The sequence below is a fragment of the Empidonax traillii genome, unplaced genomic scaffold (genome assembly GCF_003031625.1).
Source record: "Empidonax traillii isolate 1590-97213 ecotype Southwest subspecies unplaced genomic scaffold, ASM303162v1 scaffold62:size2133460, whole genome shotgun sequence".
Classification (NCBI taxonomy): Eukaryota; Metazoa; Chordata; class Aves; order Passeriformes; family Tyrannidae; genus Empidonax; species Empidonax traillii.
Window position 1 is genome coordinate 1,907,152 of NW_020955255.1, and position 12,398 is coordinate 1,919,549.

General features: G+C 37.5%; 1 protein-coding gene across 1 annotated transcript in view; it reads right to left on the reverse strand.

Annotated features, from left to right (window-relative positions):
- Window positions 1-8,108: 8,108 nt before the first annotated feature.
- The window catches only part of DR1 (down-regulator of transcription 1), an 11,661-nt gene continuing 7,371 nt past the window's right edge, over window positions 8,109-12,398 (reverse strand). The window contains exon 3 of the mRNA XM_027879984.1: window positions 8,109-11,012. Coding sequence (XP_027735785.1) covers window positions 10,866-11,012 — 147 coding nt within the window. The 3' untranslated portion in view covers window positions 8,109-10,865. The remainder of the gene's footprint in view (window positions 11,013-12,398) is intronic.

Below are 12,398 nucleotides of genomic sequence, written 5' to 3' on the forward strand. Positions count from 1 at the left end.
TATTTACTAATTTAAGAATTAACTAATTACTCCTATTTCTGCAAATTATTCAAGGCCAACATTCTAACTTCACAACCTCCAGAACAGATTGAGAGGCTGTTCTGAAATACTGTGTAAAATAGGATAGGTGTTATCACAGCAGCCTCTGGGCTATACCTGCCTTTTAAGAGCTCATGTTAAGAGGAGCAATCAAAAGGTATTACTGAGCAGGCTTTGAACAAGCTAGCACTAGGATAGGGCACTGTCATTGCACCAGAGCACCACTGCAGTCTGGCTGATTATTCATCTCCAGAAGTTAACAGGTAGGCTTGGAGAAGCAAGGCTGGTTAGACACGGTACACAGAAACACTGTTCCTGGGCCCCAGCCTAGTGTTCGTGCATGGAAGCACAGTGCATCCTTCAGCTGTGTCGGTTCTCTCTCAACTAGCTCAGGTCTTGGAGGTTCACTGTGCAATGTAATTCTCTAGAGAATTAACACGAAATCTGCCTCAAAGAATGCTGTTCACAATTATCTGAGATACTGCCCACAGCTGTTGCTTCTTCAGGTGAAGTAAACAAAAAAGGCTGGGGAACAGTAGTACAATGTATATGCACTAGAGGGAAATGGCGGAATGATTGCTTCTGATATTCCTGGGAAGCCAGCAAGTATTTCTAAATCTATTCTGGACATATTATTATTTTTTAAAATAATTTAACAACAATGTAAGCTTACAGTCTGTGTGGTTAGGATAAAAATCTTCATAACACATTTTATACAGTTTTCATTTCACAGGATTCCAAAAACTCAAATGCAAAGCCTATTTCTTCCCTACAGCAGCTTTATTAGTGTTTTAATTTAAACATGGGAACAACTGTTTTCAAGACTGTTTTCTGACTTTTAGTTTGCTTTCGACCCATACTTCTTCCAAAACCAGAAGTACATACCTGTATCAGGTACATATATGGAGATGAGTATTTCACCTTTACTTAAACTAGGAGTCACTTAATCGATGCAGAGAAGATCACAGTTCACACAATAAATGACAAAGGCAATTGGTATGAAGTTAGTTAAAAGACAAAAAGCACTTAGATAAATTTGAAATTCATAAACAAACAGTATACTAATTAGGACCATGTGACCAAACCAAATTTTAATTTGATTAAAATAAAACAGAAGTCTTAGCAGCATAATTCTTACCACTTCAGCTTAGTGAGAAGCCTGACATCAGTCATCATTTGGCCCTTTTCCTGCTTAAGTACACTCTTGCTTTGGGAGATTCCCACATGAACACAGAGCTGTGCTGTCCTCCAGTTCAGGATGTGAAATGACCGAGCTGCAAGACAAGGGAAAGAGTCTGCTACATCTCTGCAGGATATTGTCGGAAATGTTGTAATTAATCATTTACAATTTTGACATTGTTTCCATTATCAGCAATTGCAACTGGCCCTAGGCCTAGAAGTAATTAAACAAATATTACCCTACAGATTTTTATTCTTCTATTCTTTATTCTCCTTAAAATCATCAGCTGGGGGAGGAGATGCCACTGAAGGGATTCAAGAATACATTAAAGACATATTCAAGTAATTTTTGCATGCAGCAAAGGGATCATGATAAATTGCATTGTTCTAGTATCCTTGTAAATCAGTAGCTTTTTCTGGAAGCTGATGACAACTTATTTTTAGCGTAGAAAATTTACCAGTATACTTAGTTGGATTTCCCATCACTGACTAATTAACGCAGGCTTTAAAAAAACTGCCCAATTCTATTTTTAGACTGAATCCACATAATTCCAGTTATTACAATAGTTATGTATTTTGTTAATTCTGGTCACTTCTCAACAGAACCTACTTGAGTCTACAAGTGTACCTAAGGATATTATCTTGGCAGAAAAACAATCTGCATGATTAATTTGGAGTGGCAGAAAAGCTGTCTGGCACTCCCTGTGGGCACGCTTTCTAAAGAGAGAAGCAGCTTAGCTTTCCACTGCCACAAGAATCAGCAGGACCAAACAAATTACTTCCAAATATCTCTGTCTCAGTGTGAGCTGCCATTAATCCTTTTCTCTGCTAGCCAGCAGTCTCTTTGTCGAATTAAAATTGGATTTTTACTCCATAAAGACAATAAGTGTTACAAAAACCGCATTATCTCTTTTTGCTTCAAAACCAAAAGAATTTAGCTCCCTCCTTGCTTTACACATGGACTTCCCCCATCACCAGTGCTCTTTAAGTGCTCTAATTTTAAAAAATATTGGTGTTCATAACACTTCCATGTGGTGAGTGGGTAATCATTACTTCACAGCTCAGGAAATACTTTGAGACAAAAGAATAGGTGTCTTGACACTTCAGCTTGTGCTGAGTTCCCCACAGACTTCCTGTGTCTCCCAGAGGCTGGTTAACCATAACCAGCAGTATGCAAAGAGTTGGTAGCTGTGCCTCTGCCTAGAGGCTTTACTCCCACGAGGTTCCTATTCCAGCTGTTAGGCAAAATAAACTTACAGTTTTACTCTGAGTACTGATTTATTTTTCTTTTAAGCAGAAAATTGTCAGGAAAGTATATTAGTTAGACCACACCACTCCTGCTTCAAGGCAGAAGAAAAACTGCACTTATTAGTGCAACCTAAGGCACTACTTAAAATTCTAATTTTTCTCCTATCTCAGAATTTTTGTGGGAAGAACTGTACCCGTCCATCTTTTCCAGTCCAGTTCCTGCATCGAAATGCATTTTATATAGCAAAAGAAAGGCCTGTTTCTTTCTTTTTAACTCTCATCTCAGCAAACGGAAAGACATCACCAGTGACTGGATAACAGAACTGAAAGGACACTACATCCACCAGCTATAAATAGGAGGAAAATGAGAACTTCCATCTGCTTTTATGAAATATCCTGTGTTTGCTTTTTTTGCCTGCACTATAGCCAAGAGCACATCTTTCTCCACCATACGTAGCAGAAAAATATGTTGTCGATCAGCACCAACTAGCAATATTATAACTACAAATAGCCTCTTATTTCATAGGTATTTACTTTTTTACCAGTGAAACAAGACTATCACATGATAATTCAGCATTTTTTTTTTGATAATATAATCTGCATCCCAATCTGGAGGCTGGGCAATTACAAAATATCAGGTAATACCCATAAATCATGATTTTAAAATACTACTTTCAACTTTGTAATGCCTGCATTACCTGCTTGAATACTACAAATCCATTTGTTTCCATTATACATGCCTTTAGAATTATATCAAAATATAACCATAAATGCCAGGACTTTGCTACCTTAACTTATGTTACCTCCAGTTCACCTAATCCATGCCTTCTCCATTCTCCCATCAACCCCTTCCATACACATTTCCATAATTTAAAAGAACATCAATCTGTATCCACTGTGCAGAGGTAGGTATGGCTATGGATAATTCTGATAGTCAATTTTTGTCATTACCATATTATTTAGAGGCATAAAGATTATTAATTTTGAGATAATAACCAAAGACTTGAATAGTCAGTGCTATTGGTATCAACAGCAGCTTTCATATTGTATCAGTAGTGAAAGATGCAGACTCTGTCACGGTACGAATTCAAGCTGTAGAAAAACGAACAGTGGATGAACATGAGGCAAACGGTCAGCACCACCCATTTTCAGACTCGCTAAAATATTCTCCTATCATCTGACTTTGAGTTCTGATCAGAAACAGAAATGTATATGCAGTTGTACAAAATATGCCTTAACACCGAGCGTAATCAGTTTCCTACGCTGCTTTTAATCTCACAAAAGGAGTTTTAATTCAGAACTGGTTCATGCATTATCACCACAGATGCCCGGATCAGTTCACACTTTCAGTGGTTTTGCCACATCCAGCTGAAAGCCATTCCCTGAGCTCGACAGCCGCCTGCCGGTCAGGGACAGCCCCGCAGCGGGACGGACCCGTCCGGCTGCTGCATCAGCCGCATCCCACCGTATGGAGTGAGGGGTCAGGAACGACAATGGGAAACTGAGGGCAACGGTCCCTTAATTGTCCTACCTGCCGTACAACTGCAGGTCTTGACTGCTCTCCTTCAAAGGGCTTAGTATCAGTGGCCAGTGGTTTAATTTCAGATGTTCTTTCCTTATTTCACATCTGTGGTGGTTCCTCCTTTTCTCATGAGAAAGTTGATGTCCACGATGCATAATACTGCATTTAAATGATGCAGAAGATCTTTCTAAGAATTACAGTCTGGAGGGAAACTCAAAAGTAATTTATATCCAAGAAAACTCCCTCCCACTATTAATCACTTTAAAGAACAAAAACCAGTAAATAAATCAACAGTGAGAATGAGAACAGTGTGCTGAGCATAGGATATCCCATTAAGCAAATAATTTACCCTTCTATGTCTCTGTCTCACATTAATGAAGATAGCTGCAACCCAGTTTATCATTTTTATTTGTTCCAAGTGAGATTCTGACCAAAGACTAACTGCAGAAATTTTCAAATAATCCCAAAGAAACAAAACCAAAAGTAATCACTTGTTTATGAAGGAATTTTGATTTTGTGACATTACATTTCTGAATCTCTATTTAACTAAATTCAAGGACCAATACCTGCTCTTTGGATTTCAAAGGCAGATCAAATCCAACAAGTAGCCAGCTAGTAAGAGTCTCGTCCTCCACACCCCCTTATCTTTGTACATTCTTCCCCATCACCCTGAAACAAGGTGAGATGCAAAGGGAAGAATACACACTTACGTATATAGACTCATTTTCTAGTAGACAAGGTTTTTCCCTTTTGGATTTAACCACTACTTTGGGTACTCTCCTTTATGTTCAGATCTCACGAGCTGACGAATTTTTGAAAATTAAGTACACAGAACATGAGGGCTTGAGTTGTGCTGTTACTACCTTTGTGTCCTTAATAGCTAATCCACAAAAAGAAGTTACCACGTTACTATTTCCTATGACCATTTTTCACATTAAAAAATACATAATTTTCAGCACCAAATAAAAAATTTGGCTAAATTTGAGGAACAAACTGCCCCTTTAAGTTGTAATATATAGACCACTGAGGCAGATCACAAAAATACATCCCAAACCAGACACATATGCAAAATTCTATTTAAACATTCAGAAGCTTTATTCTGTATTCATAAAAGAGAAACTTCTAAAATATGCTATTGTAACACAGCCAATACAGAGATTTCATTTTAGGGAAACATCTAATACTCAATCCCCTTTTCACATGATCAAAGCAAAAGCACAGCTAAAGCAATCAAGGAAATGTCCTCCCTCCAGGCTTGGCTGCTACTGTTCTTCCTGCAGGACTGTGATTCATGCCCTAGATCCTTTGCATCTAGGAAGGGACACACCATGCTGGTTAGATCATCTTCCTGAGAGGAAGGTCTGAGAGGTGATTTTTGTCTCAGAACATCAATTAGCACTACTAAAAAAGGTAAAAGAACATTTGGGGGTTTTTTTAACACATTTTGGAAAAGATAACTCACCAACAATAGTGACAGAAATTTAGACCTGTGTTTTCACATCCTGCAGATAGGATAAATACCTCTCTCATATTCAGTCAAAAACTGTCCCTTTAATTTTAATTATATAATATATTCAGCTAACCTAATTTATTTTGTTTATAAAGCTTTAGTTTTGTTTAAGCTTTATTTAGAACTATATTTTTAAAACCAATTTTTTAAGCATCTCAGAACTCACGTAATTTTTGTAGAAATGAAAACATGATTGTTTTCAACAACAGACCATATTGAAAACAAGAGAACAAGTTACTCATAATTTAAGGGCAACGAGTTTAGTTGCAGACAACTTGCCCAGCAATCCCAGACAACCAAATTACCACAAGTATAGAACACCTAAGACCACCAGATAATATGGAAGATGTATGTAAATACATATTGAAGAAGCAACTGTATTTAAGTTTTGAATTTTACCTGTTTATTAATTATCTGCATGTGAAAATTATACCAGTTAGATGTTTGCATAACAGTATGAAAAAAATAAATCTGTGCTGCTCACCTTGCTCCTTCATTCATATTTTCTAACGTTTTCAGAGAACGAAGTCTCCTTTACTGCAGCTGGGATGGGGAGGACATTCCAACTGTGCATCACTAACACTGCCACTGCCCTGAGAAACTTAGTTCTCTTCCACGGGTTACACTGCTGCCTAACTGAGAACACAAACTCTACCTGAAACAAAAACAACATTGAATTTGATTTGTAATTCCGCTGTGGTTTTTCACTCTGAGGTGAGAGAATGAAACTTGAACACAACATTACTGAAACAAAGTCCTAGCCTATAACCAGCAAACCCAAGCACTGTCATATTACAAATAAATGCTTTAATCTCTGACAATGACTTTTACAACGAGCCTGTTTGTTTTCCCAATTACTTGCTCTCTAGATGAGTCACTGCACTGTGGAGATAACATCTTTTCCCTCTACACAGCGCACCACCTTTTAGTTCTGTAGCACGTGAGTGTTAACTTCAAAGCACAGTGTAACATTGCCCACGCCTAACTAATACTTGTACAATGCTTTGAAGATGTAAAAGTCTATGATTACTGACTAGTTAAGTTTTGAACTAATACCAAAATTGGACTACCACTGAAATGAGTGTGGAAATCATTCAAAGTTACACCATGCAATACTACCTCTTCAACATTAGTTACCCTGGGTGGGGGCTGAGGGAAAAAATCCATTACTTCCTTTGAAAGAAGAAAAAAAGAAATCTCTGAAGTACTACAAAAATCAACCACATGAACATTCAGCCTGAAGTGTAATCTTTACATAGTGTAATATGCCTCTTACAAATCTTCATCCCAGATATGTAAAGCAGACTGTTGTCCATCCTTACCTGAATTTTTGATTCAAGCTGGGGGATGGAAGTCTTCATCTATTCCAGTAGCTGATGTAGCAATAAATCACGGCCATGATGAGTTAAAATCAAATGTCCCTTTTGCCAACTTTTGCAGGAGCATCACCTGCTACAGATCTCTACCCTAGGTTATTAAACTTTATGCTAGGCTCATCCGCACAGCAAAACCCATGTTTATCAGATCTATCAATAACTGATGTGTGGAATTTGGCGCATCCAATTTGATTCACTGTCTAATCATTTTGTTGCAATCACTCCCCAAGTAGTGGCTTCAGTTGCATCACAGCACAGTGCCACAGAACAGAACAGCACTCGGTCCATCTGTTTCCTTCCAGGAATGCACAGCTCTAGCATACTTGTTGCCCCACACACGCAAGAACTGGGAGAATTACTTCCAATGACGTTATTAAATTCTCAATTACCCATTTCTGTAGCTATGTTTGCATGGTATCAAAAAGAAAAGCACTCATTTCAATCAGGGGAAAAAAAATATTCGGACTAAGCACAAACATATTTTGCAAAAGAACCTTTCGCTCCTGATTGCCAGCAAACCTTAACTGGCCTGCACTCCTTTTCATCATCGAGTCCCACCCACACAGCATACTTTAGTCACAGATAGCACATGCATTGACTGAACCTTAAACAAGTCCAAGGGCTCAAAGAGCCAGATTGTCTGGTACTGACTGTTAGTAAAATCCATCTTAACACTGGCCTGCATCCCACTGATGTGCTCTTTGCTGTGTAAGCTGTGAAGTAAAACCTTTTCCATCTCAGACAGGTTAACAGCATAACACCAAAAGTAAATCTACCCACAGCACATTTTACCTTTTGTATTAACATTTCTCCTCCTCCTCCTTCCACATTGTTTTGTGCATGGTTTATACAGAATCACAACCCAACACTAGGAGACTAAAATGAGGTACACATTTCAGAGTAAGGGTTCTCTGTTCCACGATCATTAGGTCATATGACTTGGCATTGTTTCAAATGAAAACAATCTTTCCACACAAAAAGATCAACTAGACATTATTACACAAGTCCTCCTTAATGGAGGCACTTTTACAAAATCTGCAGAGCATCATTCATATTTGTGGCTTTCTGGAACTTTCTCCATTCTTGCAGAAATGCCACCGTTTCAAAACCTAACTCAACCTGCCACACGTAAATACTGAAATTCAAATACCATTATAAGCATTTGATGTTTAGAATCCTTAAGACACTCCTCTGAAAGTACCTCAGTGTAGTAAATACAACTACATTCATTATCCACAATGTCGTGCAGACATACACTTTATTAAAGTAACAGGAAAGAAAGATTTTGTAAGGAAGTCACTTAGTGAAAGCGCTCTGAAACAGACTGTCAGAATAATTATGGAAAACCCGCAGATAATCTCATCAACTCAATATTTAAGAAGCAGACATCCTTATACATGTTTCTTCTGAGACAAGGTAACTATACAGTTCACTAACCAAACTTTATGTTCCATGTACCTGGTATACCAAAAACATCAGGGGTACCAAAACTTCAGAAATCTATCTTCACCGAACATCTAGTGCATGGAAGCAGTAACAAAGAAGTACAAAATTCTTTATTTGTTGAAAGATCAGTGAAGATTCTTCCCCTGTAAGTGCCAGAGTTTATTTTTCATACCTGATGTGGAATGGCTGAATAAGTAATCTTTAAGCAGGACTATTAAATTCTTATTTCCTCAGCCTCTGCCTGTGGCCTTTCACTTTGTGAAAGTATTTAAGTAACTGATACGCAATCTACAGGGTTTTTGTTCAACTTCTCAGGTGAAGAATATCAGATTATAAAAATGCATATATACAAAATGCAATTCCCCATAGGAAAGAGAGCAGGTCAAGCCCAGAAATATTGTTTGCAAGGATTAACAACCATGTTGAACAGGAATGCCATCCAACAGCACTCAGGTTGTAAAGACTTCGAGTCACAAAGATTGTTCAGTGGGTCAAAATAACAACGGGGTTTAAGTCACTTTAACTTTTTTGGGTTTAAATGCAATGAAGAAGACAGACTATTCATTAAATATAAAAACAATTTTATAAAAACACATCAGAATTTTATTGCTTGAAGAATACAGCATATGAAAAAGCACAAGAATGTCCAAAAAGAAAGGTCACAAGAATCCAAACATATTACACCATACATACCAGATGCAGTAAAATGTTAACCTGATTTCTGCATCAGAAAAGAAAGGTGTGAAAATATACCTAGTATTATTTAGAAGGAAAAGACTCATTTAAAATAGAAAGTGTGAAGGTGTTACAGTACAAATTAGAAAAGCCAACACTGCACATTAACATTGTATCACTAGACTAGATTTTCTACCTTTGGTACTTAAAACCTTTACAGAAAACCACTTCCTCGGTCAAACCTTGCCTAACATCTTTCATATTGGATCCACAAAAGGTTTTTTGTTTTGTTTTTCTTTTTTAAACTTAAACATTCAAACAAATACTTTTCTGAATTTTCACTGCACTAATGCATTTATCCAATATGCAACTTAAGACATCCCAAATTTAAATCAAAAGTCACTATGTGACTGAGATCTGAATATGTGCCAATTATATCTTGTCCAGATCTTCATGTAAAAATGGGCCCCCCATTTTCTGTTCGCATGCTTATGTAAACAGACTGCTGCAGCCCTCCTCAAGAATTCTAACTGGACCAGCTTGCTGAGGACATAAGTTAATAGAACAATCCACATCGTTAGAGAGCTAGAGATCATCTACAGCAGCATGCAAGTGGCTTTTCTAGTCTGCTCAGATTAGTGTACCAGAAGATATGCCAGTATTACTTCAAGTAACACATTAAAACTCAGCAATGGACACTACTGTGCTTTATTTCAACACAAAGGACAGCTGCTCATCCATTAAATCAACAGAACTATCAAAAGGACAAGTACACCATTTCTGTTTCATGTATTGCTGATCACTCGTGGGGAATAGTTTATCAAAAACCTGGACTTACCTACAAACCAATCTGAGTGAAGAAATTGCTGTCTTTCAACAAGGTATCTTAGTAATCCAGTGGCAACCTAGTCTGGAGAATGTTAGCATTATGCTGACAATAAGGACTAATCAAAGTTAAATAAATTCCCTCTTTTATGATAAGCATGCTCTTAAGGTCAGCTTTTGCCTTCTTAGGCTTGAACACCTAATCACTCCCAGTCACATCAGCGGAACAAAGAGGTTTGATTCATTAAGTTCCAGCTTTGTATTCCAACAATATGAATAAATCTGGACTATGAAATATCATCAACAACAGTTAACATTAAACTGGAGTGAAATAATAGAAGAGTTAGTTCTTCAAACCAGGCAGTCTCTTTGAAGAGAAATAATCAGTTAGGACTGTCAAAGGATGTCATCATAAAACCACGGGTTTATTTTTTTTCACCCCTATACAAAAAAATGACTGAATTTGTACAACTCCTATTAAACATACCTTTTCCTAGCTTGGTGAAAATGTATCATTTTCAAATTTTAACCAGTGTGGTATTTGAGCATATATAATGTTTATTGCCATTTTAAAAAGAACTAAGAATTCAGACTCTTCTATGCTGAACTCTGCTTTTTCCCATTAGCAGATTATGTCTACTGTACCACGCCCCCAAAAACAATTAAAAATTCTAAGTAAGATTTTATAGTTTAGTTAAAAGGGAAGAAATGCAAATGCGGATTTAGAGCTTTTTGTATAAATCTCACTATATTTTATAAACTTGTTGTTTATTGTAACACTGTTTATTGATCAAATAAATGACGCACCGCTATCTAAAATTTCCATATACACCATTAAAAATCCAAAGTTGATATGATACTGAACCTTAATTCTTCAAGAGTTCAAAAAAAGACAGTTTATACATGTACAGCACACAACAGCAGACACCCCTAGAATACCAACTGCCAGTCCACGATGCATACAAACTTACAGGTAAGCATTCATTTCATTGTTTTCGTTGTGCAGGAAAAGTATTTCTTAGTAAGACAACTCAGCTGGTGATTTTCAGATATCATCTTCATCATCTTCATCCTGAGAGGATCCTGCCTGATTGGATGCACTGGCTGAGGCAGCAGCGAGCTGTGCCTGTTGAGCTGCTTGCTGCATCTGTAGCCATTCCTGCTGCGCCAGTTCTGCTTGCTGTTGTCTAGCCTAGAGACATGAATTTAATAGTTAAGGCCATACAGAGCTTGTGAAGAACCTTTAGAACACATTAAAAGCATTTTTATCTGTACCTGCAGGTTTCTTTTGTGTAGCTTTTTATTAACTGTACAAGCAAAACCCTCATTATTTGTACCCAGATGCTTGGCTGTTATTCTGAATCCCTCTGAAGACACCACTGTTTGGAGGCCTCACAGTTATGGAAACAACAGACAGAAGACAGTGTACTGAAGTTTAACTGTAGGGACTCTGCTGAACCACTTCCTAATGAAAATTTAAGTGAGGCAAAGCAATGGAAACTTTAGACTTCAGTTTCAGGGGAACTTAACATTTAATCAGAGTTCAGAGATGAGAACAGCCTTGTTTTGTTGATTACAAACACTAAAACTTCCAGTTATAAAATCACCCAATTGTACCAGAGGCACACACTATTACAAAAACATAAGGAAAGCCATTATCTTGCTTTGCTAAGGAATCTTTGGAAAACAGAGGTCTTCTCAAATTCAGGTATGCAGACTCAGGATGGCTGTGCTACAGAAACATAGTCCTTTACAGTACAGTAAAATACAAGACATTCTAACAAAACATTTCAAGGAGTTCAACTGATAACCCTTGGTTTTCAATCCAGGCTTTTCACTTGTTTTTCAGCACCTCCTGTTGATTTCAACAGTATACTTATCAATTGGGTTCAAGTTAAAACTTTAGTTTCTGTTTTGAATGAAAATTATGAAGAAGTTCTTAAAATTAAAAATTTTCAGTCTTCTTTTCTAGTTTTACAAGTCGTCACTAAGACTGCAAAAATTTCCTTTCTAATCCTATTGCACTCATTGAAAATTCTTATTATTTTCCAAGGCATCAACATTTTTTACAGTTTTGCAAACTTTAGGATGCCAAAAAGATGATGCTTTGAAAAATGACCAAACCCAGTTTAACTACTTAGCAATGTGAAGAAAAGGGGTCTTCCCTTATTATAATTGTCACAGTTCCTCAGTCTGTTCTAGCAGTAAAAGCAAATACTTCTACAGAATTAGAAATCTCTTCTCAGTGAAGACTTTTTAGTATTTCAAACTTGAAGCTGTGGCACAGTTACAAGGGCTGGAAAACAATTTGAGACATCGTAAAGTTTCAAATGAAGACAAGCGACATCTGTGCACGCAGGAGAGGCACAAACATTCCTCACACGGGAGATAAACAGGGCTCCCAGTGACCCTGCTACAGCGAAGGTATCTGCACACCCCACCAGGTGACACCCAGCAATGCACCAGGGAACAGGGGCTCAGCACCTCACCCCAGATGGACCCTGCTGTCAGTGCCCACCCTCCCTGCCACATTTAGAACGGTAGCTCTTGGCCATGGCAAACATAGAACAAAAAAAAA